Source organism: Xiphias gladius, chromosome 9 (genome assembly GCF_016859285.1).
Source record: "Xiphias gladius isolate SHS-SW01 ecotype Sanya breed wild chromosome 9, ASM1685928v1, whole genome shotgun sequence".
Taxonomy (NCBI): domain Eukaryota; kingdom Metazoa; phylum Chordata; class Actinopteri; order Istiophoriformes; family Xiphiidae; genus Xiphias; species Xiphias gladius.
The window spans coordinates 5,634,619-5,658,606 of NC_053408.1; the positions used below are offsets into that span (position 1 = coordinate 5,634,619).

Genomic DNA, 23,988 nt, shown 5'->3' on the forward strand with positions numbered 1-23,988 from the left:
GATATTTTTTTATTAGTGGCGAGATACGGTGGAATACAGAAAATCATAAACAACAAATAACAATTAGGGGAACAGCACACTATTAATTCTTTTAATGGAACCTAAAGAAGAAAAAACACAATTTCCCACTGCAAATGTAGAACTATAGACTGTGGCAGCAAACGACCGCATGACCAGCACTTTATCCATCGTTGTTCTTATTTTCTGCAAAAAGAAATAACTTTTATCAATGCTTATCAATCACTAATAATAATCCAAGAAAAAAAAAAAGAACCCTAAATTTAGACCAGAATGATTGCGATGTTGTAGGAGGAAGTTCCATGAGTGTGTTTACCTGGGCAGTGTTTCACTGTAGGGATCGCTGTGAAAAACAGGAGAGTGAAAAAATCTGTGTTAACAACTAATTGACTTCTCGGGACTCGGTGGAAAAGTGAGTCACCTATTTAAATCACATGACAGCAATAATAATAGAAAGGGGGTGATGAATGCTGGTAATGACAGTGAGAGTGGATCTGTGGGTGAGGGTCTTACTGCTGGGCCATGATGAGGGGGATGCTGGCGCTGTCGGACGGCAGCGGCGGGGCCCTCTCCCCAGTCCGGCTGTTGAACATGGGCAGTGTGGACAGCGGTGAAGGAACACCTCGGTTCCCTGCCATGCTCCTCAGCTCATCGGTGTTCCCGAGAATAGTGTGGTGGTGGTACAGCTGAATTCTGCAGCAAGCAGAGCGTCGCATACCGTGTGTTGGTTGTGTGCTTTAACCGTTAAGATGAAACTACAAACTACACAGGTGGGTGTCAGCCTGTTAACTATCTCCCATACATGGTTAACTTCATAGCCAATTCGCAATGGTGGAAAGCAGCAAAGTACATTTGCTCAAATACTGCACTTAGCGACAGTTTTGCGGTACTTTACCTGAGCATTTCAATTTTTCTACTCTATGTGTAATTTATTACATTTCAGCGGGAAATATTGTACTTTTTTTCTCCCCTACATTTATCTAAAAACCGTGGTTACTAATTGGTACTTTTCCCGATACTCGATTTTACATTAGATTGAGCCGATGGTTTCCAACTCTTTTGGCTTTTGACCCCACATATAAAATGAGAATCCAGTTGTCAACTTTCAGAAATGTACGGGTTCTCCGCAGTTCCGTCAACTTCTTACGTGGTTTCCTATTTGAGGCCCAAATACGTGAAAATTTTCCAGTATTTCACAAAAAAAGCAAACGTTATATTATTATATTAGTATTAACAATCTAATAATGTCATATATAATAGTATGTCAGTCACAGGGACCGTTTTAGTGTAGAACAACTACTTTTACTTATATGATACTTTCACTGATGTTATAAGAATAATGAGCTGATAATGTGGATGATTTAAATAATGTCTAAATACTTCGTCCGGCACTGCTAACATGTGTAAAGTTTTAAAGTATCTTGGCTCTTATTTCGTTATTTCCTTTAAACGCGGACGTCTCTTATTTTGACAGAACATCAGTAGCACGCACCAGGAAAGGTCAAAGGTCAGGCAACGGCTTTAAGTCGTGACATGGTCACGGAGCCGAAGGTGGCGACGAGGTATTTTTTATTTTATTTTATTTATTTTATTTATTTATTTTTTTAAAATGAACGCCTTTAAGCATCAGTAAAATTCATTTTAAGTCCGTTTGTTACGGTAGCTCACTCTGTGTCGCTGTCAGTCAGTCAGTCGAGCTAGCTTGTCAACGGTTTTGTTTCGGAAACAAATAAACATCAGCCAGGGATAGAAAAAAAGAGACTCTCCGTTCTTCGGTGTACTGGTGATGATAAAATGTATAAATTGGTGTCTGAAAAACAGAAATAAAATCCTGGCTTTATTAATTAATTAATTAATATATTTATTTTTAGTTTTTTTCCGCTCGTTTTGTAGCGTCTTGGCCGTGAATGTGCAGTCATTCGTCTTAACAAGCCACAGTCGAAGAGTTAGCAACGGACTTATCTCTCAAGTATGTGTACACATTACTCGTGCAGGATTCGGACGTTTGTACCACTACAACAGTGTAAAAATACTCTGTTTAGACGTGGGCTACGAAAGTCTTAGCAGCAGTTCTCATTATACAGAATGACGCTTTGACAATAATATACGTCATATAATTAGATTGTAATTATTAATGCATTCATGTGCGAGCATCGGTTTAATGTCACCGCTGGTAAAAGTGGGGCTGATTTTAACCGCATTCCTAAGCCACCTGCTAGGTAGCTTAGTCTACAATAACACATCAGACTTCATTTGTGGATTATATTTTGTATTAAGAATCTGAATCTGCAAAGTAACTAGTAACTATAGCTGTTAAATAAATGCAGTGGAGTAAAAAACATTTTTTTTTTAAAAAATACGGTATTTCCCCTCTAAGTATCTGAAAAAGGAAATATTCAAGTGAGGTGCAAGTACCTCAGAATTGTACTTAAATACAGCTCTTTAGTAAATGTACTTAGTAGCATCCCACCATTGAATATTACTAAAATGTTTTGTGTTAAGTCTGGTAACAGCATCAGCATCAGAGAACAGGGAAAAACTCAATGTACTCACTGGTTTGTCCTTGCATTCCTTTTTGCACTATAAAAAAAAAAAAAAAAAGAGGAAACAAGTGTCACCTTTGTGTCACAGTTTACGGGGATCAGTCAAAAGCCTAGATTGTCTTTGAGTATTTGCTTAAAGGTTCAGTTCACCCGCATAACAGAAATTCTTTCCCCTCGTGGAATCAGTTGGATTGGGTGGGTCCATGAAATTCCACGACAGGTAAGGGGCGGAAAAAATTTAATTTTGCGAACTGACCCTTTATGACAGAGACATGGTAGATTAGTTATCAGATACGTACACTCCCTCTCGTCTGCCGTACATGATGCAGGCCAGCAGCAGGCACAGGATGATGGCCAGGATCAGGGGCACTATCACTGTCACGATGTAGTCCAGGAAATATTCTCTGCTCGGGGGAGACTCAGAAGGGTCAAAGTCACCTCCAGCCTCCAGTATCCCAGAGCCCATCTCGGGAGCGGGTGGAGCCGGCTCCTGCTTTGTCAGATCAAACTGCAGGGAGGAGGAGGGGAGACTTCACTGTTTTTTTTCCTTCTGTTTATCACAACTTTGAGACACATAGCCACAGATGATGGGACTGTCATTGTGCCGTCATCATCATCAACAACAGCAACAACAGTTTGGAATCAAACTAAGGCTGCAACAAATGATTATTTCAATCATTTCTTCATTAATCGAAAGTTTCAATGGTTAGTCTGTTAATCTATTAGCCGATTTAAAGAAGATTAATCTGCAACTATATAGATTATCGATTAAAGTTAATTTTTCCAACAAATATAAAGCATCTGATGGTTCCACGTTCTCACGTGTGAGAACTCACTGCTTAAATCAGTAAATTGAATATTTAGGTTTTGGACTGTTGGTCGTACAAAACAAGACATTCACGATGTTATCCTGTGCTCCAGGATATCGCAAAGGACATTGTGCACATTTGTCTGATGTTTTATGGAGAAAACAGTTAACTGAGTAAATAAATGGCAGATTAATTCATAATGAATGGATAATCATTAGTCGTAGCCCCCTCCAGTATCCCTTTAATCATGTTGTGACTGCTCATATTTATCATGGGACCCCTTTGTGGGCCCCGACCCCCAGGTTGGCCAAATTGAATAACCGACTGATTGTTTCAGCACTAATCCCAGGTCACTACACAAACACTGCATGCTCATTCAGCTATATCATGTGTTGTATATATTTTCATTCATAACAAATTCACACATGAACGTCCGTGTGTCTTGTCAGGCCTCACCAGCTCCGTCTTGCACCAGGTGATACAGTTGCTGGGAATGCTGCAGAAGTTACAGCCTCCAGGGACCTTGACTTTGGCCCCTGCTTTGCACTGCCTCTGGTGGTCTGCTGTCAGCACCTTCAGGAGACAGTCTGAGAAATACTGCTCAGACCCCACCTTCACGTACACACTAACACAGAACAGATTTTAATAAACATAGTTATTCCAAAGCTAAAAACTTACACCAAGGTTGCAGAAATCTCTCTGTTTACCCTTCAAAGTGTCCTGCAAGAGGGAGGGGAACTCTGCCGCCACGGTCGAGCGCGTTGGTAATATTAACAACTTCCAAGGCCTCTGTGTCCCACAGCTTCTGTAAATCTTGCTTTATCTCATCCTGAACAGGAGAGGGCAGCACCTTCTCAACCTCCCTCAGCATGATGAAGAACTCAGCTTGATAGGGCAGCATCTTCTCTGTAAGTGACAGCAGTGATGCACAACATGTTAACTGTACTTCCTAATTTTTCATCTGTCGTACATACCCATTCTTTATTACCATTGGTTTGCTATGCATTTGTAATATCATTCAAAACACACATACCCCCACTGACTTTGATTACGAGTATTTGTCTGGTTGTTTCGTAGCTCCGCTTGTTGACGGCATAGATCTGTCAGAAGAAGCATGAGAGTTTATTACCGTCTTAGTTATCAGTTTTCAAATCCACCCTCAGACGTTATTTCATTGCTGGATTGTGTTGTTTGCTGCATCCAAGGAGATATTGTGCTTCTGCTGAAGTGTACTTTTACTTCCCATCAACCTGCCTTGTCTGCTTCAGCGTTGGTTATTGATTTTCCTACGTTTCCCAGAATGCCTTAACCCTCTGGAGTTTTTGTTTAATACACTGACGACGTTTCATTTACGTTAACATAACTTTATTTATATATCATTTAGAGACAAGCTGAGAAAACCAGATGATAGTGCTGATGTGGGACATTCACACACTGTCAAATTCATATCTTTAGACCGTAAAACATTTAAAAACAAATTTTTAAATCAGTGAATTAATATTTCTTTCGTAATTTACAGGCATACATAGATTTTCAATGAAAAAGCCACAAAAAAAAGTTAAAATGAAATCAATTTTCATGTACAACCTTGAACTGTTCTATAGTAACATTTTAAGTCATTATGACTAAAGATTTGTGTTTCTAGATTTTTTTATAGTGCCTGTGTCATTGTTCACATATTCTGGGTTCCTGGCAGCTTTATACTTCATAAACTGACAAAATGCGAAGTCAGTCTTATAGGTGAGTTTGTACCATGCACGTGGCGTAAGGACAATTTAAAAGGTGTTAAACAAAGACAAACTGAATGCATAGGAAATTGGTAAAAATGAACCAAAATCAACGTGGACTCCAGAGGGTGAACCCCAGAAAAATGCTGTAGTTTGTCAATATGGGGAGTGTTTTGAATCAGAAGCGCAGCTGTAATCTGTGGTTACCTCCAGATGTAGCATGTCGTCAAACTATAATACATTCTGTTTGATTGAGACTAAAACAGAGAATGAGAAATTTCTCTCTCTTCTTCAAAGATATGTCTCTTCATGAATTTTTAATGTTGGTTGAAAATAGCAGCTCTAGAGAGACGCCCGAGCTTTTGTCTCTGAGGGCTCGACAACAGAACCTGACATTTGCCACTGATGTTTCAGATAGCCGCATATATTTTTCAGATCTGTCTCCATTGTAGCTGAACTGGAATCTTATCTATGTTTGGCACATTATCTACAGGAACAGAAAAATTTGGGAATATTTTACAACTATACAGCAAACGTAAGGCCAGAAATGCATTGTGCAGCATTCTGACAGTGTTTCAGACTTGTGCTACTGTTGGTGAAAATGATGACTTCCTACCTCAATTATATATTTTTCTTCAGATTTCGGCGTCCCGTACAGGAAGCCATTATCATAGGGTTGCCGTTGGGTAAAGCGAAGCCACTCTGGGAGGTCTGGATAATTCTGCCTGTTGCACTTAAAAATTATGGGGTCATCATACAAGCGCCCAGCTTTATAACATACAAAAAGAGGAGTAGAAAAATAGACACATACAATAAGGAAATCTGTGCCTTGTTATTTTGTTTAATAATGACAAAAGGGTGATTTCAGGCTCTTACCATAGAGTTTTGACAAAGGTTCAAAGTCATTCTGGAAAGTCTCTCTCATCAGTTCATATGTAAATAACTTCCCAACAGGAATGGTAAATTTGATCTCCGCATTGGCCCCAAACAGACTGACAGCACAAACTGTGTGGGAGTGTTAAAAACAAAACAAGAAAAGCACCAAAAGATGTATCTGAATGGTCAAAAACGGCAAATAAAAATAGCCCTTCAACTTGACTTTAAAATGTTGTAGTTTAACATTTAGGCCTTCAACCCCTGACAGCCGACATCAGGACCAAATTTTTATACTTAAAACACACAGACCCCATAATAACAGGAGGAAGGCCTGTTACCAGTGTTGTCATGTTACATGAAGCTGAATAATTGCGGGAATAAACTTGCCTGTTAAGAAGAAGACCCAGCTCCTGCACCCTGCCATCTTGTTTTGGCTTTTGATTGACAGAGCCAAGCGGAGAGGGGCTTGGTCACAGCATAAGACATGTTGGGGCTATTTTTGCTTCACTCACTCTAATAACATCCATGAGGGTGTCTGTGAGTCTGTGAGTGTGAGGCTGTGAAGTAAATCAAGACCTGTATTATTCCTTCACGCTATATTATCTATATTATACATTTATTTGACGGCTGGAATTAGTAGTTACTTTATAAATGAACATTTTTACATACAAGACTTAAGAAGAGCTAATAAGATATGGTGATTGGTTATAGATTAAACTCACAACGGTATATACAATTAGAGCTAAACCTGTTAAGTTGATTAAAAGATTGGTTGATTGGAAGAAAATTGATAATGGTTTGAGTCATTTTTCTTGTAGAAATGCCAGAAATGTCACGGCTTCCGTTTTCTCAAACGTGACAGTTTGCTGCTTTTTCCTTGTAATTTATATATAATATATATATATATATATATATATATATATATATATATATATATATATATATGGTAATTTATGGTAATTTATTTGAAATCATTTTGAGATTTGGGCTGTTGGTTGGACAAAACAAGTATTGTGAAAGTGTCACTTTGGGCTGTGTGTACTTATGATTAGCATTTCTCACTATTTTTCAGATTTTTTTTTTTTTTTTTTTACAAATCAAATAATCAATCAATAAATCGAGAACATAATCAGAAGATTAATCCATAGTGGAAGATAATCATTAGTTGCAGTCTTATAATTAAAACACTTAAAAATTAACTCCACAAACTGCAGCAGTAATGTGCTGCTTAAACATCAACGCATCAATAATAATAATCTCATTATAAATAACAGTGTAACACTGACTGGACATTTTTCTGCATGGAGCACTTTCACTTGAAATACTTTGACTACATCTTCCTCATTATACTTACAAACTTTTACCTAAGTGACACTCTCACCGCAGGACTTTTACTTGTAAATGAAGTACTTTCACCGTGTGGGTTTAATACTTTTACTTAAGTATCTGAATACTTCCTCTGCCACTTGTTTCTCTAATGTCTTGTCTTAAAAGCACCGTATGTGCACTCGAGGGAACGCTGGGTAACCTGTCTTGTGTCTGCACATATCGGGGAGCAACTTTATACATCAAGGAAATCATTTTACTCTCCGTTTACCGCAAAGATGAGTCAGCCTAATATACAGAAGAAGAAGAGAAACGATGATTTTATTCAGTTTACTTTTCCAATCTCAGTCACTGACTCGCTTTGCCGCGCTAAGGGCCACAGTTACACACGGGTTAGGCTTTCGCCGGGGCAGCTAGTTGGCACTACCGCCCCACTGAAGAGGGGTGTACATCCTGTTTGACAGCGCCTCCGCCCGTTCGGGCAGCGCTCCTCGAGCTGTGCCCCCTCAGACCAGACCAGACCCTCGGCCGACGTGATGAGAAGGGAAGGTGGAGGAGAGTTTAGCCAACACGTGAGAAGACGTCTCTCACGCTGCCCTGTCCAATGTGCGAGGTAGCTGCGTGAATGTGTCGGCCTCGTAGGTGAATCGGCCCCCCGTAAAAAAAAAAAAAAAAAGTAGAAACCGAAACGGCGTGGGTAGACTGGAAACCAGTTCTCACCCAAAAAAAAGCTGGGGGGGGTACTTTGTCTACCTTGAGTGATAATATTTAACGTATCTATCAGCACAGATGCGGAATGCAGGAAGCAACAATGTGGCCCGCAAATAACGGATATGTGTTATTGGCCAAGGAGGTTTGACGTGAGTGAAGCTCTGCCGGGTCCTAACGCGAGTCGCCCTCTCTTGACAGCCTCTGCTGCCACCTCAGTTTGATTTTTCCTCCCAAACTTTTAAAAAGACTGGAGGGTGGTCAAATATTATATATAAAAAAACAGCGGTTACCATTTTTTTTTTTTAGGTTATTTATTGTTTCTTTGGGACGTTGTATTTGTGTAGGTGAAGAGGGGGCAGTGAAATGAAATCTGGTCTCCAAATTTTGATTAAATAAATTTGACAAAATAAAAACTTACCGCTGTGCCCCCCACCCCCCTCTTTCCTTTCTTCCCTTTCTTCTTCTGGTGTAACCCCAGAGCCTTGGCCGATGAACTCAAAGCAGCATTGCCCCTTCATCCGCACCGCCTGCCATGTTCCAAATGTGTTCATTTCACCTTATTTTAAACTGGAAGTTATTGGCTTATTAGATATAAGTAGTTACTGTTACATTTGCATACACACATTTTCCTATTTTCATACAGTTGGAACTGTCAGTGAGTAGGTCTGCTTGGTCAAATTTGCATTTTTACTACTACCACTTGAAAAGGCAGTTTATCCATTACTTTTAACTTTTCAACCATTTATCAATCATTTATTTGAACCTTTTTTTAATCTTCTTTTCCATTACTTCTACCTTTTTCAACAATTTGTCCATTAGTTTTTTTCTTTTTCATCATTCCCCCATTACTATTAGCCAGTTGGCTAGTTCAACTGTGTATCCATGACCTTCAACCATTTAAAGTTAATCAGTTTCCTTTCAACCGTTTAGTCTTCTTTGCTACCCTTGCTAGGGTTTCACATAATTCTGCCACTGCAAATTTGATCTCCGCAATGGCCCCAAACATACCGACAGCACAAACTGTGTGGAAGGAACAACAACAACAAAAGCACCAAAAGATGTATCTGAATGGTGAAAAGTGGCAAACAAAGAACCAAACCAAACCAAAACAAAACAAAACAAAACAAAACAAAACAAAAAAGCCTTAAACTTGACTTTAACTTTAAACTGTACAAGTACCCCTGGTTGGGCATCACTGATTTAAGTGAAATACCCACCACTAACTACGGCTCGTAGGTTCTGGTTAATCCAATTGTGGTAAGGATAACAAAAATAAAAAATGTAGGACGCGATGCTGCGGTCGGCCACGGAGCAGCACTGCGACGGGCACTAGGACCCAGTGGCTCCCTCCTCCATGCAGCAGCACTCCGCCGCTGCGAGAGGAGGACCAGAAATCTGCAGCTCACAGAATGAAGAGATCAAAATGATGCTGCCTGTAAAAAGGGATTAAACGTAAGCAATCTGTCGTCAGCTGCGGCAAATCCGCGGTCATTGCTGTTCTACTTCTCTGTGCAAATATTTTTTTTGTGACTAATGCGGTTGTCTGTGAGGGTTTGGTTTTCATTGTGTAACTGCAAGCGAGCTAATGACAGATGCATCGTGCTCACTTTCTCCGTAGCATTGGACGAGAATTGCAGCGGATGCAAGCAGGCCTTTAATACGATCTGTTGTTTTTGTTTCTCCCCATCTGCCGGTCTAGTCTGGGCGCCACCTCGCTAGTATCAGCGGCTGCTGGTGGATAAAACACATTTGCCACCGGGGGTTGAGAAAGGAGACATGCCGTCGCTGAGCATCCATTGCGACGCTTGACTGACCATGATGAAGACCGAATCCACATCCAAGAGCACCGGCTCTGGCTCTACGCTCAGGAGCCCATCCCCGCACAGGAACGCGTACGAGGCGGGGATGCAGGCCCTGAAGCCCGTCAAAGACAATGCTGCGAACGGGGACGTGCAGGAGGGCCCCCGAGGGCGCAGGTACGGCTCCAACGTGCACCGTATCAAAAACATGTTCCAGCAGATGCATACCACATCCCCAGCCGATGTAGAGGGAGAGGACGGCGCCAGGATCGCCGACAAATCGGTGCGCCTCTCCCTCCCCAGAGCCGGGAGCCTGAACGAGAACGTGGACCACAGCGCGCTGCTGAAGCTCGGATCCACCGTGTCCGAGCGCGTCAGCAAGTTCGACACCAAACCAGAAAACGGGCACCAGCGGGCCTCGTCGCCAAGCTACTCCAAGCTGCAGGAGACCCGCCGCATCTTCGAGCAGCAGCAGGAGAAGCAGCAGCAGGAGAAACTGGCCACCACCAGAGTCCTACTGAAGACAGACAAGGCCTCAGGCTTCCAGGATGGCAGGTTGGACGTGGTGGCTCGTTTCAATGGCAGCACAGAGTCCCTGGACAGCCTGGACACAAGTGAGGCCGTGTCCCCAACAGTCAGCCAACTCAGTGCTGTGTTTGAACGGGCAGCCGAGCTCCGGAACAACCTCCACCGCCTCTCCTCTACCCCACCGCTCCCCTCGCGAGGGGTCAGCACCAAGGTGGGTGTGTTGAACTCCAAAATAATCACAAAGAGGGTTAGTGCCTTTGCAGCAGGCAACCAGGAGGAAGAGCTAAGCAATCAGAGGGGCCAAGAGGGCCCTCCAAGGGGCCCTGGGGGGAGAGTGATTTCCCCATCTGATAGCATTAACGGTGGCCAAAGTGTTGGCCAAAGCACCCCAACTACTGAACTTTACAGTACTATAGGAGAGCCAAACGAGCAGAGAGAAAAGACTGTTTCTGACGCAGGTGTCAAGGCCAAAGCTGAGGTCAAACCTGAGGATCACCCTGGGGCCAAGGAGCGTAGCAACACCACACTGCAAGGCGACATCCACAGCTCTGTGGAGAATGGAGAAGCTGCTGTCGAGAAGCAAAGCTCTCTAAAGGGGGGTGACATGCTCAGACAGGAGGGGGACATGGCTAAGCATGCTGAGGAGGAGGAAGACAGGACTCTCAGAGACGACCAGTCGGGCCGTGACTCTGTGGATATCAGTACCTACAGCGCAGTGGGGGAGGACTTTGGAGGGAGCCAGGTGGACGAGGAAGAAGAGGAGGCCGATGAGCGCTATGAGCCTGAGTCCAGCTGTGTGGAGATTGCTGGGCTGCCTGCGGAGGAGAGCCCGCCCACCTCCAGGAAGATCCGCTTCAGCACAGAGCCCATCAAGGTGAGGATGTATGCTCTGGAAAACCACACGGAATTAATATTAATAATTGCAGGTAGAACCTACCCCTGAGGGTATTCGACTGAGGTGCTGATTTCTAGTTTGTAGTAACGTCTGTATTCTGGTATGTGTTTTATTTTTTTATTTTATTAAATTTTTCATCCTGTTGGGTTCAGAGGCCTGCTGAAGTTGACCTCAAAGCTTATGCACCGTGGTACAGTCATAGCCAGCGTTGCCGTCAGCTGTTTTAATGAACTCACTCGGCTTCTGACAGTGTCAGAATGATGCTGACATTTTGATTTTACCCTGTTTCAACACGGGGCTTTGCACACTGCTAACACCATCCCTCCAGAGCAGCCAGTTGCTAATGGATGGTCCTGCATTCCTCCTGTGCAGCTGACATGGGCCCCCAAAGAGTTGCGATGTAGATACTTATCTGAAATGCAGTGGGAGCTGCTTCTGTAAAGAATTGCTGGGGGGAGGAGGATCAAAAAGGCCTGGATAATTAGCCCTGTTTTTTAGAGGAGTGGATACTGTGCCGTGGCCAATCAAAGGTCGGTGGACAGTGTATGAGGGGCTGAATGAGGAACGGAGTGTTTTTGTGTTTGTGAGCAAGAGAGAGGAAGTGAGAAAAGAGACTGTGATCTCTACTTGGACCAGTGAGATGAGAGAGGAGGAGAGACGAGGAGGAGGAAGAGGAGTAGAGTTGATTTAAAGTGTCTCTCTGTGTCTGGGGGTGGTGTAATGATCCGGAGAAGAGCATCGGCTCCTCTGCAGCTCAGTCTCGCTGCTCTGCTCTGCCTTGAGGTCTGAGGCATACAGAGACTCAGCTAAAGTGGGCCCTGACACTGTACATCACACACACATTCCCTCACTCAGAAAGCCATTTCAGTGACTAAGGGCTCCTGTCCCATATCATGACCAGTCAAGTTGAAATTTGCTCTTGCTGTCTTATCATGGCTGCAATGTTGACCAGCAGCGCCTTAGTCACTAGAACCTCAGATTTCAAAATTTGAAAAGTTTAAAAAAAAAAAAAAGCAGATATTGACAAATAGGTGGACATTCCTTTTTGCACAAACAAGTTTCGCAACAATCCCTCATATTTGGGTATAAAAGAGTTATGACAAAGCTACGAACTGAGGCAATCTAATGAAGACCTGAGCATTAAACATTAATGGAATTGTTTGACATTTTGGGAAATAAGCCTATTTATTTTCTTGCTGAGAATTAGGTGAGAAGATTGATACCACTTTCGTGTCTTTATGGTAAAAATGCTACTATCAGCAGCCAGTTAGGGTAGCATAGCACAAAGACTGGAATCAGCGAAAACAGGTAGCTTGGCTCTGTCCAAGGGTAACAATATCAACCTACCAGCACTTCTAAAGCTCTAAGCATATTTCCCAAAATGTTGTACTGTTCCTTTTAATATCATCTGAGCTAGGGTGACAGTAATGGTAAATATGACATATTTTAAGCACTTGAATGTCTAAAGTTAAATATCTGTGACTAAACAACCGAAGCGAATTTTATGAGTTATTATTAAGTTGCTGGTTTTTAATATTGTTCACTCCTGATTTGTGCATCAAAATATATGACGTCACATTTTTCCAACAGACCCAAACCAACTCAAAGCAGAGAGAGGAGCAGGGGCAAAACAAATATCTCACGTTACATCAATCAATCTTCTAACTTTGGCAGATAATAGTGTGTTTGTTTCCTCACTGTAAGAATCTAATTGATAAAACTGTTTTTTTTGGAGCCTGTAACAGTCACTGAAAATCAAAGGCGCCTTGTGGAAAGCTGTTGGTCATAGCGGGCCAAGAAATGTTGCAGTTCGCCAGCTAAAGGCAGAGAAGGAGAAGAATACTGGGGAATGTAAATATGGATGTAAACAATGTAGATTACAAAATATTAAAAAAAAAAAAATAAAAAAAAAGCTTTGCAAATGTTTTCATGAGGAAGGAACTGCATTCAGCATGTTTGTCAAGCCTCAGAGATACACAATGTGTTTTGAGGAGAAACACTGACTGTAAAAATAACTCCACCAGGAACCTTTAAATAATATCTCTGTTATCTCTACTTCTAGGTGATGTCTACAAATAAAAACACAGATACATCATTTTAAACTTGAATTAAAAAATAAGAAATGCAGCCTATAAAACATTTACAGTATGTACAGCAAATTCTATGAGAAATGAAATACTGACATGTGTGTTCAGTTATGGTTGAGCTCTTATATCCAGACAAACTGAAGGAAACAAACGGTCTCCCCCATGCTGAAAATCCCATGAATCCCATATGAATCATGCCTGAGCTTAGCATGTCCATCATGCGAGTGCAATGCAGAAGGGAAAGGAAAAACAGACTTCTCTCACATTATTTGACCGTCCTGAGATCAAATAGGGATAGCAGGAGGAAGCATATTACATATGGTGTGATAAAGAAGTCATAACTCATAGGCTTGGATAAAAAGCAGAATTTGGTTGTGACCCTACAGCCACCGTCAGAGAATAACCTCCTACTGAGTCCTTTCACACTGTATCATTGTGGCCTTTGTTATGGAGATTGATGCGAGGGGGGGGGGTTAGTAAAAAGGGGGGTGGGGTGTCAATTGGGAGTGGCGTCATTATACAGCTCAAATGTCATGCGACTTATAACTGCCAGCTCTTAAGTCACACTGTCAGTTGGTTTCTCTTCCAAACAGGAAGTGCCCATTTTTAGTGCATATTTCCCCTCTGTGCAACAATTCAGATTTTGGCCACAATTAAGTCTTGTTGTGGTGATGGCGGTTGGATGTCTGGGCGTATGTCTGTCTTTGTCCCCATGTTACACTGGACATTCCTCTCTGTCTGTCTGTCTGTCTCTCTGTCCTCTCAAACTGGCAAAAATAGCAGTTCTGCTTCGGGTCGAGTTCACACTAGACCCTTTGTTTGCTCCTCCTGACACCCTTTCTCTCGCTCCTTCTTTTCTCCTTTTCGCTCTTTGTCACCACTCTCCTACTGTTAGTAAAAATAGCAGCATTGTTATCGTCACAGACTTGCCTCGCTTTTCAGGGCTGCCGCCTTGTTGAACACAGGAAGCTGCCTCTCATGTCTTATTTATTTGCGTAGCGTTTTTGTTTTGGCTTCGTTCTGTATCACTCAGTATCAGTGTACTGCAGTTCATGATGTAGTCTCTGGGCATGTAGTGATTTTTAAGTATTTACCCTATTGTTGGTGGAGAGCTTTTCTCCAAAAAGCGTAAAATAAGATAATCTCCACTGGATTTGGACTGTGTTCCCTCCAAACCAAAAATAATCAGATTTATTTTGTCATGCACCAGAATCACCTTGCTCACTCATCAGCTAAACTAATCTTACACTTTTCACCCCGCCCCCCCCCAAAAAAAAAAAAAACCTACACACACTTTCTTGTGGTTTTCTGCTGCCTACGCAACTCTGCACAGCAGTCATGCCAGCTTGCTCAAAGAACACCTATGATTTTCTATCACACTCTATCATTAGCACAAACAGCGACTGTCTTTATATTGTAGAAAACTGAGGGTGTTGAAAATTGACACACATAGAAGGAGGAACTGCATTTTTTTTAAAGGTTGCTATCACAAACTGCAAAATAGAGAATACCCAAAATGCAACTTTTGGTGGTTTCTGTACACTGCTTAGGTCAGCCAATGAGGGATTGCCAAGGGAGAGATAATACATCACCATATGTCAAGGTATCCTCAAACTGTCTATTACTTAGAGTCCACGGGCCGGCAGTGTTTCATACAGTGCATTACTCACAGCCAGGAGGGGTGGGAGAGCAGACAGATTATCAGCAAGGTCACTCTGCCCCACTTCTCAGTCCTGCAGTGGTTGTGGGTTGCGAGCATCTACGCGACGTGCCCACTCTCTCAGGTTACTGCGACAAGCCACGTTATGCAATGTCTCGCTCACGATGTCTGAGTGCTGTTTTGTCTTGTCCAACCTGCCATCATCTTGTCAAGCGTAAAAAAAAAACAAAAAAAACCCAACAGACGCTGGATACAGTGATCTGTGTGGCTGCATCAGCACTGTATGGAATGATGAAGATTTATATACGTCTTTCTTGCTGGTTCTCTAGATAGGGCTAACTTTGTTGACCCCCAAGGGAGAAGTTAAAGGAGAAGGCTGAGGTTTTTCCATATTTTTCTTACTGTCAAAAAATATTATGAAAAGAAATATACATATATAGAAAAAATTTAAAATGCTTTACAATGGTAGTAAGGTGACTACTAAATATAATAAAGTATAATACAAATTACAATAATAATGTAAAGAGAATTCATTTGAATATCAACATAAATATTTATATGTGCAATGTACCAAAAACTTATAAGACATGTAGTTGTAAAGTCGCTGTATCCATCCACATAATATAGTGCTATTCAGTCCTCTTTCGCTGACCTTATTCTCATGCTGCTGTGTCTCTCCCTAGAGTCAGCGCTAAGCCTAAACATGACTGCTGACCAAAGACTGGCCTGCCAAAATAGATGGGCTCTGGTGCCGCGCAACCGTTACTATGACAAACCCACCATGTCCATTTGTTAGCTGGGGGAGAGTGGTCCAATGTGATGGAAGCCAAGGCCACATCCCTATTTTCTGTCTGCGTGTTGCACATCTGGGATCTGTATTAACCCCCAGTTTGAGGAGGATTTAGAAGCAATAACCTGCCACTTCTGGACACGTTTAACCTATGATGGTTGGGAAAGCAATTAATGGTGGTGTCACTAACTTTGACAGCTCGATTAAGCATCACAGAAGCATTCTGACCCTAAGAAAAGTGGATTAATTGCAGAATATATACACAGAAAAGTGAGGCACACAAAGACAGTAGGAGTAGCTATTTCACAGATCTCACATTATGCATGGTAATCACATTAATTCACTCTGGCGTTTAAGGTAGAAATGGAGAGTAGCAGTGAGCCTCACGTGCCCGAAACAAGTTGAAATAACTGCGAGAAGAGGATGAGTAATGAATAATGATGGAAAGTCGGGTGTTACAGTATGTGGGGAGTGACAGGAAACCTGCTATTTGTGTTGTTAAAAAAACCAAAGGCACCACCTCCACACATCCTATTGGCTGAATTCAAAATTGGATCTGTTTTTGGAGAGTCAAGAGGGAAAGAAACACAGCGGGCGACATGATGCTGTGGGCAGAGGGGGGATACTGACTTGCTAGTTAAACCGCCACAGTATTACCCAATCACGTTGTAGCCAGAGGTCCATCAGGATGGAACCACACTGTAGGAGTTCTAGCTCAGCTCTATCATTTAGCCATCTCTCTGTCACAGCAACTGCTTTGTAAAATGTTAGTTGTCAGTTACTGGCTTTTTTTAATACCCTTTACAGTCAAGTAAACAGAATCTGTTAGCTGTTGAGTAGCTCTAGCTAGCTGCCCACAGAGCTTTTGTAGGACATCCCAGGCGGCTAGTAGCAGAGGGAGGGAGGAAGGGAGTTTCCTGGCCATCTGTTAGCTCCTCTGACCTACTATCTGCCACAACTGGAACAGTGTCCTTCTCCAGCCCTACCCACCCCCACCACCCTGCCTTTAATCCCAATGTTTGTCTTCCAAAGATAGCCACCTCACCGTTTGAGGAGTTCATTTACTATGCTACATGCTTAGGTAAGGTTGGGATAAGAGGTTGCATCATTCAGAATCCCATTAGTCTGTCTTCCCCGCGTGGGATCATTGTCCATAAGGAGGGAGAAAATCTTCCCTCAGGAAGCGAAAGTGTTAATTCTGTGTCATTGAGGCAAGATTGTAGCCTGGCCTACATCATGGCACCGGTCCTGAACTCGCCCAAGGCCGCAGGTCACGACACGCATCCAGTCTCTGCTGTTTTTTTCCAGTGCCACGTTAAACGCTGCTGAACTTCGCCGTTTGATCTGCAGCATTGTGGGCGTAAAATGAGGCCACCACAAGCCACCAGCTGCAGCCTCTTGATCTTTAAACTTTTAAAGGAGTTAAGCAGTGCCACGGGAGAGCGTCACAGTGGGCATGCAGGCTTGGAGTGCACTGTAGTTGTTTTATGCTCTGTTATTTAGGATACAAACACTGTATTTTTTGTGTCTGTAATCCACATTCTGCTAATCCCTCTAAATACAAAGGTAACCTAAATCAAAAGCCATTAGACTTCATTGCGGCTCCCATGCTATCTGTCCTCTGCAGTAGGGTTAGGTTCAATCTGATGAAAGAAACTGAAATTGTGATTAATTATATATCTATAAAATGTCCAAAGAATACAGTAAAATGGCCGTTACAATTTCCCGGAGTCTAGGTTAAAGTCTTTAAATGGCTTCCTTTCTCTTACGAACTGTATAAAAGCCTAAGATATTCAGTTTACAATGATATTAAACAGAAAAATGACAAGAATTCCTCTGGTTCGAGAAGCTGGACACAGGAAATGTTTTCCATTTTTGCTTGATAAACTAAAAATTGATGTATATTAAAAGTGTCAGTTAAAGGAATAGTTCAGCATTTTGGGAAAAGCTGAATTTAGCATATATTCTCGAAGCAGGGAAAAATCTAGCCAAGCTCCGTCCAGCCGTCACAAAATCTGCCTACCCGCACCTCTAAAGCTCACTAATTAACACATTATATCTCATTTATATAATCTCTGCAAAAACCAGAGACTAAAAATGACAAACTCTGGTTTTATCTCAAAAAAGCGAATTGGCGTGTTTCCCAAAATGTCAAACTTGTCTTTTAATTTCCTGTCTGTCGATAATCAATTAAATGACCAATCGTTTAAGCACTACATATATCAAGTTCAATAATATTCAGTAGTTTTTAAAATGTATTTAACGCAATGAAATTCACGTTTTAAAATTTGCCTGCATTAACTGAATAGTTTAACCCCAGCCGAACTTTAAAGTAAATGTAATATTTATGCTTGAGTTTGAGGAAAAAATTGGGCCTCGTCATCACTCACGTGAACAGACAGGAATGATGACACAGTGATTTGGCTCACGGCGATAACAGTTTAAACTCTATCCTTACTGGTGAGGAACGCTTAAAAGTAGAAGCAGATGCTTGCACAGTGTTCGATGAGGCATGATAATGCAGTGAAACTGCATGAATCAATACATTTCAAAAGTGCTGTCAAAACTGACAGGCTCTTTACTGTGGGTTGCTAGGGGGACGAGGCCCATATGTGTGAGAGGGTAGCACGGAGGCTACGAGATGCTACTTTGTTAACACAGACGGACAAACCAAACAGCTGAGAGAGAAGTGAGAGATGCACAGAATAAAGTCAACAAAGACTCGAGGAAAAAAGTGTCAAAATGACGCGACAGAAGGAAACAAGATTGTGGAGAGAAGAAAGTCTAGAAATTAAATAAGATAAATGAAAAGAATGTGTGAAAGGAGAAGGTCCAGCTATGAATCAGTGTGGCTAGTGGACCAAGCAAGGTGGTGCATACATAATCACCTTGGAAGACTGAAAGTGAGGCTTTTAAAGATTCAGCTTACTCTCTCCCTCTGTCTGTGTGTGTGTGTCTGTGTGTCTGTGTGAGAGAGAGAGAGAGAGGCTTGTGAACAGCAGCTGCAGAAGGCCTCCATTAGCATGCTGGAGGTGGTTATGTAAAACTCTCATGCTGTTAGACCAGTGTGATTGTGGGAAGGCGGGCCCTGAAAAGAGAGGCCTCTGTCTTTATGGGAGTAAGTTCAGTGGTTGTGATTGATTTTTGCCAACTGTGTTTGATACACACTACCGCTCTGAAAATAATCCGGCTCTGAGTCCTCGAGGAAACGCAGTGGCCGTCTCAGTTGAAATGGTCGATACATTTGAATTGCATTTTGTCTGCATTAACAGTGGTGGTTAGTTATTATCAAACCATGAATCAAGCTTGTCTGTCTCAGATGCATTCAACTCCACAGCCTCTGAGCATTTGGTGGTAAGCTGCAATCATTTTTGTAATCTCAAAGATTTAGCGTTAAGAGTATTTCTACATACACAACACACAGCTGTACGTCTTTGATGAGTCCCTTGAACTACTACCCAAACATAATGTTGAGTTACTTCTTGAATACACCATAATTGTTTTTCTATTTGAGTCGGTTTAAGAAGAGAAATATTTCAGGCAATAAACTAAAATACTGGATTTAAATTGTGAACCATTCATGCACACGTTCTTAAAAAAAACACTGCATAGTAGTTTGATTTGGATTTGCATCTAATCAACTACACAGTAGTTAAGTGACAATCTACAACATTTCTATGTCCTTTCACTTGTTGATGCATACACAAATTATTCAACATTTACCATGCTCCCAAGGGATGCACAGGAAGTCACGTGTTTTTCAGTAGCAGTTACTATATTTGGAAGCAATGCGAGAAGAAGTGGGTTGTAAGACAAAACAGTGATAAACCACCACGGCTGCAAGGAAAAGAGAGGGGCAACACAAAGATGCAAACTACTCGTAGCAGAAAATCAAGCAGGCACTTTACCACAGGGTTCACGCTGATTGACCTTTGGGCAGTTTAGCTTAGCACAAAGAATGGCAGCAGGGTGAAAAAGCTACCTTGGCTCTGTCCAAAAATAACCCCCCGTAAAAACCACACAAAAATTGTTGTTTTTACACTAAAGTTTTTTTTAATGGATAAGGCAAATGGCATATAATTTGCTAATGAGTGATCTTTAGAGGTGCAGAATTTTTTACCTTCGGACAGATTCAGGCCAGCTGTTTCCCCTCGTTTCCTGTCTTTGTGCTAAGTTTCATATTTAATCGGCGGATATGAGAGTGATTTCAAGCCTCTCACCTAACTCTCAGCAAGAAAGCAACTAGGCTTATTTCCCAAAATGTCGAACTATTCCTTTTTAAAGAACAACAATCTCACAAATAACCCTCTTTTTCAAGGAAATCTCCCAAAATCCCATTGCCTTTGACAGTCTTGATCAAAGAGGTTTGAGTGTCTGTAATTCTCAGTCTGACCTACTGTCTCTGTTTCCTGCTGTAGGTGTTTGCCACCTACCCCAATGAGGATTATGACAGGCGTAACGAAGACGTGGATCCCATGGCAGCATCTGCTGAGTACGAGCTGGAGAAGAGGGTGGAGAGGCTGGACCTGTTCCCCGTGGAGCTGGAGAAAGGTACTGAACAGTGTGAGAGGTCGCTCTTCCGAGTGCTCATCAGCTGTGCACAAACGGATAAGTCTTAAGTATTTATTTTAACCTCGTCGGGGCAGTGGGTGGTTGGTTTGTGCCATAGTTGGAAAGAGAATACAATACATTTTACAATTTGGTATCAGATCAGATTCACTTCCCACTGAACAATATGAGTCGTCCTTTTTTTGTCTTTCTTTGAAGCCAAATAAAACAGTTCTACATTTGGTTATCACTTATGTAAAAAGGCCTTCAGTGTTTACAGACTGCCTTCTGCCAACCCTCCTGTTTCCAACAGGGCAAAGAAAGTGCCATGGTTTTACCTTCCATCTCTTCCCAGTGAGCCACACTTCCAACATCCCTTCAGCATTATGGTGCATTAATATATTTATAGAAGATTATATTTAGACTTGTGTACAGGGCAGGTTACATGGGATACCATATGTGCACATGTTCTATATAAATGTTTTCCTGCCGTGTTTACTGTCTACATTAATTGAGTCAGGAAAAAACAAAGACTCTAGTTATTAGTCTAGAAGAGTAAAGGGAGAAACAGTGCTCACAAATGAATACACTATCTCACACCATCTGGCAGAAAATATAGGTGTGATCTCTGATTCTGATCTAACTTTAAAGTAGTGTTGTATCATTTCAAGACATTGTGAAGGTCGGACCTTCACTATATCCTCCAGATAGAGGCTTCTCCATCCTTTTATTGCAAATATAAATCAATAGTTATTGTTTTAAAACTCACAAAGACAAGGGCTCGCATCACTGCTGATCCTTGCAATAGCCTCCAGTTAGTCTTAAACTTGTCTTAAGATCCCACTGTGTCTCGTAGCAGTAAGTTTATCCTGATGGTGCGGGGAGTGAACCACCAGTCTCGCAGCCACAAGCACACTTATCTGAAATTAGTCCACGGCCGCAAATTATTACCAAACATGTAAATCTCAAGAGTGATGACATTCAAAGTCATGTTTTCCACTCACAGAGAGTGGTTAGAAATGACTCATACTTGAGTCACAGGGACATGGCAGTATAACAAATTTAAACCAAAACCTTTCAAACATCGATTGCAATAACAGTATGGTGACAGCTAGTTTGGTATTCCTTACTGTCTTTCAGATGGTGATGGCTTGGGCATCAGTATCATCGGGATGGGTGCAGGGGCTGACATGGGCCTGGAGAAGCTGGGTATCTTCGTTAAGACGGTCACAGAGGGAGGAGCGGCACACAGGGACGGCAGGTATGTTTATTCGTGTTAAATTCACTTTGGGTCGTCCTGATGCCTCTTCTGGTGAAGAAACACAACTGAAACATCCCATTTCAGACTTTCTGTTCAAACTGAGAGGGCCTTTGTTTTAAGAAAAGATAAGATAAGATGACTTTGAAGTCTGACAGCAGCAGGAAGGAAGGACCTTCGGTATCTCTCCTTCACACAACGCGGTTGAAGCAGCCTGTCACTGAAGGAGCTGCCCAGTGCTGTGTCCTGCATGGGGTGGGACATGTTCTCCATCAGGCATCATAGCGTAGTCATCATTCTCCTTTCCTCCCTCCACCTCCACTGGGTCGGGAGGGCACATCAGAGCAGAACTGGCCTCCTTAACCAGTCTGTTAAGTTTGTACACCATATGTCAACCAGAGGTTAGCTATTTCCGGGAGTGGATGCTTCATTGTCTCATATTAATCCCTGCCAACTGCAAATAGGTTTTGGTGCCAAGCACAAGGACTTATAAATGGAGTTTGGCTTGTGTGGCCCTAAGTATATAGATGATGTACAGAGGCCACAGTTGAACTGTGACTGTAAATCCTAAACTTCACTCTTTGCCGTCTACTCCAGGATCCAGGTGAACGATCTGATTGTGGAGGTGGACGGGACCAGTTTGGTTGGAGTCACCCAGAGCTTTGCTGCCTCTGTACTCAGGAACACCTCAGGAACTGTCAAGTAAGAGTTACTCTCACTCGTCATGAATTTGTTGCTATCACATTGACTCACTTTAACACCAAGATAGACAAATAATCTAAAAACAAGTGTCATTTTTATAAGCAATGCTAATGGCGTGGCTCTGAGGAGGGCAGCGTTGGTCGGGCTGTCAGTTGGTCCGTCGACCACTTTGGCCCAGACTCTATACTGCATATATCTCAACAGCTATTTGGTGGAGACGTTTCCTCTAGCATCACAATGTGTCAACAACCGCTGGGTGGATCACCATGAAGCTTGGCGGAGATAGCCGTGTGCCCCTCAGGATGAACTGTGGTAGCTTTGGTGGTACCTTCCTTTTTCCTCTAACACCTTCCATCGAGTCCAAATTTTCATTTGACAAAATGCCTGCAAAACTAAAAGTACAAAATGCTAGCATGCTAACATGCCGAACCAAACTGGTGAATATGGTAAACGTTACCTGCTAAATACCAACGTGTTTGCTTTGTCACTGTGAGCATGTTAGCATGGTGATGTTAGCATTTAGCCCAAAGCACTGCTATGCCCTTAGTTGAATGGACATTTATTTTTACAGTTTCCATTTTCTAGTCGCATCTGGCTTTCTAGATGCCTTAGCTGTGATTAGGGTGTCATTTTGTGTAACTATCCCGTCGCCTCAACTCGCTATGACGTACAGCATTCTTGCTTGAAGAGGTGGTTTCCTCTTGATATATACCCATAGCCAGTCTCACGTGCAGGACTGACTACTACCACATCCTGGCCATTCAGCTCACCAGACTGCAGATTTATATCTCAGGGTCTCACAGGGCCATGATTGTAACCTTCAGTATTGAAAAGCTCCTTTTGAAGAATAAGGCCCAAAGATTCCACACTAGAGCCACAGAAAACAGGGTTATCAGGAACAAATACAGTCAGAATCAGAAGTATCATTTTGAAATGCCAGAGGGCTATTTGTAGACTGGCTCTTTTGCGTTTTGGTGGAACTGACTCTTCCCTTTGTGCTCCTTTTCTAAGCTGTAAGCTCATTCATACTTCAGGGTTTTGTGGCCAGCGCTGTTGGGCTAACTGTTAGTGTTGTGTGACTTGTGGAGATCAGAGACCTCCATAGATAGCTCATACATTATGGATCTGCCGCAGTGATGGCGAAGGGCACTAGAGCTCAAAACCTATTCATAAAAACCGTAAGGGAGACAAATAGACGGGGGCAGGAAGTGTGTTTGTGAACATTTAATTACCCGTTAGTGCAGCAGGGATTGAAAGGCTGCAGCGGCTGGCTTAATAACCGTCTGTGGCTTCATCGTGATTCACTGGGCTTTTCCCTGTTTACTGCCTTTGATTGGGCAAAGAGTTGTGAGAATCAATCAGGAAACATATAGCCTCTATAATGAAGGGTTTGATTTTTATCGTAGAATAGGCCCACAACACACAGACTGCCTTTGTTCACCTCTAAACAGGAAGCCATTTTCTGTCATCAGAGAGCTAACACATTCCTTACTACATGAATACATTGCACTATACCACTCTAAGCAGTGTATTACGTGAAACAACACACTCATGGTGCTTGTGGAACCAGTGTTTTGGCTCCTCTGGGGTCAGGAGGGGGGAAAATTATGGCCATTATGTATTATTTAGTAGTCAGATACAGTATCATACCATATCAGATATAGGATTATTTAAGTACGGCTAGGACCTTTGAACATGATTCGGGGTTAGT

General features: G+C 42.2%; 2 protein-coding genes across 7 annotated transcripts in view; one reads left to right on the forward strand and one right to left on the reverse strand.

Annotated features, from left to right (window-relative positions):
* sgca (sarcoglycan, alpha) lies at positions 1-7,758 on the reverse strand. Of its 2 annotated transcripts, none has more exons than XM_040134643.1 (12): positions 7,338-7,758; positions 6,361-6,530; positions 5,974-6,102; positions 5,714-5,865; positions 4,404-4,470; positions 4,078-4,276; positions 3,827-3,995; positions 2,861-3,069; positions 2,572-2,598; positions 532-711; positions 335-361; positions 1-204 (listed from the first exon to the last, which is right to left on the reverse strand). In XM_040134643.1, the coding sequence occupies exons 2-12, from the start codon at positions 6,395-6,397 to the stop codon at positions 198-200; spliced, it is 1,203 nt and encodes a 400-aa protein (XP_039990577.1). In that variant the 5' UTR covers positions 6,398-6,530; positions 7,338-7,758; the 3' UTR covers positions 1-197. The 2 variants fall into 2 exon arrangements, with proteins under 2 accessions (XP_039990577.1, XP_039990576.1); XM_040134642.1 differs by having other exon boundaries at positions 7,328-7,758.
* LOC120794052 (neurabin-2-like) overlaps positions 1,507-23,988 on the forward strand; it is a 26,657-nt gene continuing 4,175 nt past the window's right edge. Inside the window, exons 1-6 of one of the 5 annotated variants that reach the window (XM_040134640.1) lie at positions 1,507-1,580; positions 4,208-4,278; positions 9,710-11,211; positions 20,188-20,320; positions 21,458-21,578; positions 22,173-22,277. In XM_040134640.1, coding sequence (XP_039990574.1) covers positions 9,826-11,211; positions 20,188-20,320; positions 21,458-21,578; positions 22,173-22,277 — 1,745 coding nt within the window. In that variant the 5' untranslated portion in view covers positions 1,507-1,580; positions 4,208-4,278; positions 9,710-9,825. Of the gene's footprint in view, positions 1,581-3,890; positions 3,989-4,170; positions 4,279-7,805; positions 7,913-9,333; positions 9,463-9,709; positions 11,212-20,187; positions 20,321-21,457; positions 21,579-22,172; positions 22,278-23,988 lie in introns of those variants that run through there. The other 4 variants (XM_040134637.1, XM_040134636.1, XM_040134641.1 and 1 more) reach the window with 4 other exon arrangements.